General features: G+C 34.2%; 1 protein-coding gene across 1 annotated transcript; it reads left to right on the top strand.

Moving 5' to 3' along the window:
- Window positions 1-2,923: 2,923 nt before the first annotated feature.
- On the top strand, window positions 2,924-3,868 carry LOC102912321 (olfactory receptor 4F3/4F16/4F29-like). Its single transcript, XM_006994505.4, has one exon. It carries the CDS (start codon window positions 2,930-2,932, stop codon window positions 3,866-3,868), a length of 939 nt encoding a protein of 312 aa, XP_006994567.1. The 5' UTR covers window positions 2,924-2,929.
- Window positions 3,869-4,681: the final 813 nt, after the last annotated feature.

Genomic DNA, 4,681 nt, shown 5'->3' with positions numbered 1-4,681 from the left:
TTTTTAGACAAAAATTTCTGTTATGGGATGGTATGGTTAAGAAAAGCACTGTGAATTTTCATTGATACTTTGTTAGCATTTATTAATTTTACAAAATGTTTCATTATGAAATTTCTATTTATTCTCATAAAGTATGCTGACTATATTTACCCATTCTACTACTCTTTATTAGGACCTTCCTATACTCCTTGTTATATTATTTTCTACACCCTTAATTATTCCCCTTTTTAGCTCCATGTCTTAGCTCATGTATATAATAGAAATTTCAGTATTTATCCTTGTATGTCTGTTTTTTTCCTCAGAATGAGAGCCAGTTTTATCAGTTTTCCTGAAGCCAATATAATTCTTCTTTATTCCTGAGTAGAAGCCAATTCTATATACTTAGCACATCCTATTTATCCATTATTTATTGATGGGCACCTAAGTCAATTTTGCACCTTGGTTATTCATAACCAGAATAACAAATATTTCTTTAAATTTTTTTAAACCATTGTGGGTTTTTTCAAATGAGCACTAAAGTAATGAATAAAAGTGATGTATGGAAGTAAGAAATAGTGCCATTTAATTTTAGAGTTTATTAGTCATAGTTCTTATTTAAATTAATTACTAATATCGTGCAAAACATTTCAATGCACATAACAGAAAAATTGGGCCAATATGTGAATTGTTAGTTTTAATTCTTAAATTACATTTTAAATTTTGATTTTGATTCTTCTTTCTTAGGGAATATTCTACAGGACATGGTAAAGCCAGAGTGAACTAATTCTAGGCGTCTACTAGGTGGTTATATTTTTCCCATGCAAAGCCTTCATTTCTTTTCATCAGTATACTGTGGTGAGCCCTCTCATCAGTGCATCAGTCAGTCATTCATCCATATGTTTCCTTCTTATCACGCTCTTCATTTTGTCTGTTCTTACCCACAGGGCAGCACATGAAATCCCTTCTCCAAGCATGGGCTCTCACATTTCTGAGAATTAAAACACAAAACATGTGGTTTTAAAGACTATGGACTGTGGGTTTAGGAGGTGAGAGCAAAGCTGTGTGACTTAATTGACTATACAAAGCCTTGGCTGAGAGGCCTCGTCAAAATTGGAATCAAGGCATGATGAGAGCTGCTGGGATGCTTGAGGCAAAGAGGTAAATTAAGATGGTGTCATCACTTTCTCAAGCTGTGTCAACAGTTAAAGGGTGTCAGAAAACCTATTCTCCATCTCAGTGTCTTCTAAGGCAATAAACTTTTTAGGGCTCAACCCCACTAGGAATAAATTATGAGAGCAATTGGAGACACACATGAACTAACTTTCACTACCATCATTTTTTCTCTCCTCAAGTTCATTCATACTCAAAAATTAAAACTTGCCAGTCCTTCAGTATCAGCTTTAGGTATGTATGATCAAAGCTAAGAAAAAAATCTCTGGTCCTTTTCTAAATTACTTAATAGTTTGACTTTTTTAAAAAAAAATTATAAAATGAGTTAAAAACTTGAAGCTTTGAACAGACAACATGCCTGTATCCTGTCAGACAATATAAAGATAATGTTATAGAATACCAGACCAGGGAGTAATAGAGAAAAATTTGAATGCTTTAAAGGGAGAGATTACTGAGCAGAATAAAAAGAATGGGTGGGTAAACTTAGGGAAATGTTGAATAAAACTTCATATTTCCTTTTTTACAAGTACTAGCTACTAACATTAAGACATGTGTACAAACTGAATGGTTTTTCAGATGTATTTTTCATCCAAGGTAGCCACATAGGCATATACATTATGCCTAAGATAGTGTGAAATCTTAAATATTTGTGTATTTCTTAGGTCTAGAGAAAAACCTTGCAGGATGAGGCATAGGCTCCAGAATAATCCTTGTAGTGCTATGAGCAGTAGAGGCTTGGTAAAATCTTAATGGAGTTTGGGAGCAGGTGAGGAAAGGTTCAGTGGACCAGTCTAAAGTAAGAGAGGCAAACCAGAGACAGAAAGAAAGGCCCGGTGTGATTCAAAATGTACTCAACATATGAAGTTGTCAAATTGACAGGCACAGAAGCAGGATGGTTACCAGAAGCCAGCAAAGGGTCTTAGGAGTCATGCTCTAGAGTTGTTTCATAGATATAACATTTCAAAGTTGTATGATGAAGTTTGGAATATCTATTTTGTAATAATATGAGATATTCAATATCACTAAACTGTATATTTAAAATGATTAGGATCATCCTTTTTAAAATCCACATTAAAAAAGAGATGACTTAGAAGAATAGGGAACCTGGTCAACATGACAAAGAATGTGCATTCTGCCTTTGTTAAAGTCATTGCTCTTCATATATTACATAAATTTCATTTATTTAATCTCAAACTCTATCTTATGGCTTAGCCTATTTTAAATTCAGTTCTAGCTTAAGTTCTCACTTGTGGGTGGAGATTCAACAATTAATTTTGAAGTTAATGTTTCCCTTTAAGCAGTCTCTTTGTGTAAGTTTTATGTAAAATATGAAAACTGGAATGAAGTGAAGAAATGAGTTGGTATAGCATGGTCAGTTGTAACACTGTGTTCTTATGTACCTTTGAACTAACGTATGTTTCCTATGCATTCTTTTGTATTTGCAAACAAATATAATTACTTGCTTGCACAATCCATTTATTGTTCTAGATAGCTGTGAAAATTTTAGTTTTGTGTAATTTTTCTCATTAATTTTAGGCTATTAGAGAGGCTTTGTTGGTAGTTTTTAATGGCGTTTGAGTTATGCTGTTTTCATTGTAGCATCACTGTCATCCTTATTATCACTAGTATCATCATTATTCAGCCCATGTGATAAATTTTATTAAGTAGTTTTCTTTATAATATAAACAGGAATGATAAATTACTATAATCCCTAATGATTCTACTTTCTTACTCATTTCCTTAGTTCTCCGGTTTATCTGCAGAATCACTGGCTGAATCAATGGATGGAGGGAACCACACAGTGGTGTCCGAATTTGTGTTTCTGGGGCTCACCCACTCCTGGGAGATTCAGCTCCTGCTCCTTGTGCTTGCCTCTGTGCTCTATGTGCTAAGCATGACTGGAAACATCCTCATTGTGTTCTCTGTGACCATTGACACTCACTTACACTCCCCCATGTACTTCCTTCTGGCATGTCTTTCCTTCATTGACTTGGCAGCCTGTTCTGTTACTTCTCCCAAGATGGTTTATGATTTGTTTAGAAAGCACAAAGTCATCTCTTTTGGAGGCTGTATCACTCAGATCTTCTTTATTCATGTCATTGGTGGTGTGGAGATGGTGCTGCTCTTGGCCATGGCCTTTGACAGGTATGTGGCCATATGTAAGCCTCTGCACTACATGACCATCATGAGTCCACGAGTGTGTGTTTTGTTTCTGGCTGCGTCTTGGGGCCTAGGTATTAGCCACTCATTGTTCCAGCTGGCATTTATTATTGACTTACCCTTCTGTGGCCCAAATGTATTTAACAGCTTTTACTGTGACCTTCCTAAGCTTCTCAAATTGGCCTGTACAGACACCTACAAATTACAGTTCATGGTCACTATCAATAGTGGGTTCATCTGTGCTGGCTCTTTCTTGTTGCTTCTCATTTCTTATATCTTCATCCTTTTCAATGTCTGGAAACATTCTTCAGGTGGTTCATCCAAAGCCCTCTCCACTCTCTCAGCTCACATCACTGTGGTGTTTTTATTCTTTGGTCCCACACTGTTTGTTTATACATGGCCACATCCTGACTCACAAATAGACAAGTTTCTTGCTCTGTTTGATGCAGTCCTCACTCCGTTTCTAAATCCAGTCATCTACACATTCAGGAATAAAGAGATGAAAGCAGCAATAAAGAGAGTTTTCAAAACATTATTAACTTTCAGAAATATTTCATAAATGATATAATTAGTATCTTTATTTGAATAATAATATGTTCCATATAAGGCATTTTTGAAATGGCATCACTGGTGTGCATAATCAATGAGTGTTATGTTCTTTAACAATGCTTTTGTACAGTCAAAGAAGGAAGATTTAATTAAATAAAGTTTTATATTGATTCAGATAGTGTACACAAATATGTAGTAATTATACAACATTTCCAGCTCAAGTTTTCACTTTTATTTTATTTCAAGATTATCAATTTATTATTTTTTCAAGTTATTTATATACTCACTAAGATGCTATTACTCACATAAAATTTTGGAAAAATTCAAACCCAGTCAAATGCAAGAAATAATAAAAATCAGAGCAGAAATTAGTGATATAGAAACATATAAAACAATAGAAAAATCTACTAGAATCAATAACATTATAGGTCTGAACAGGTTATATTTTTGCATTCAATAACAATTAGTTGAAAAGGTAATCATGAGTTTAAAGGAGAGCTGGGAGGGTACATGAGTGTGTTTGGAGGGAGAAAAGGGAAGTGAGAAATATAATTATATTATAATCTCAAAAATAAAATGAGAAAATAACAGAGTACATATACAATGCTTAATACTACTCAGCTGCAAAGAAAAATGAAATCACGAAATTTTCAGGCAAATGGATGCAACTAGTAAAGATCATATTGATTCATATAACACAGACCCAGAAAAGAAAACAAGGTGTTATTTTTCATCAGAGGCTCCTAGCCCCAAATCTTCTGATGTAATTACATATTCTGTAGTAACTACAAATACCAGGATAGCAAAAAAGCTACCATTTCTG

The sequence above is a fragment of the Peromyscus maniculatus genome, chromosome 4 (assembly GCF_049852395.1).
Source record: "Peromyscus maniculatus bairdii isolate BWxNUB_F1_BW_parent chromosome 4, HU_Pman_BW_mat_3.1, whole genome shotgun sequence".
Lineage (NCBI taxonomy): Eukaryota > Metazoa > Chordata > Mammalia > Rodentia > Cricetidae > Peromyscus > Peromyscus maniculatus.
The sequence above is the reverse complement of the archived record's forward strand: the minus strand, read 5'-3'. Positions and strand labels throughout refer to the sequence as shown.

Coding starts and splice junctions, on each gene's coding strand:
- LOC102912321 (XM_006994505.4), top strand. CDS start 2,930: ATGGATGGAGGGAACCACACAGTGGTGTCCGAATTTGTGTTTCTGGGG.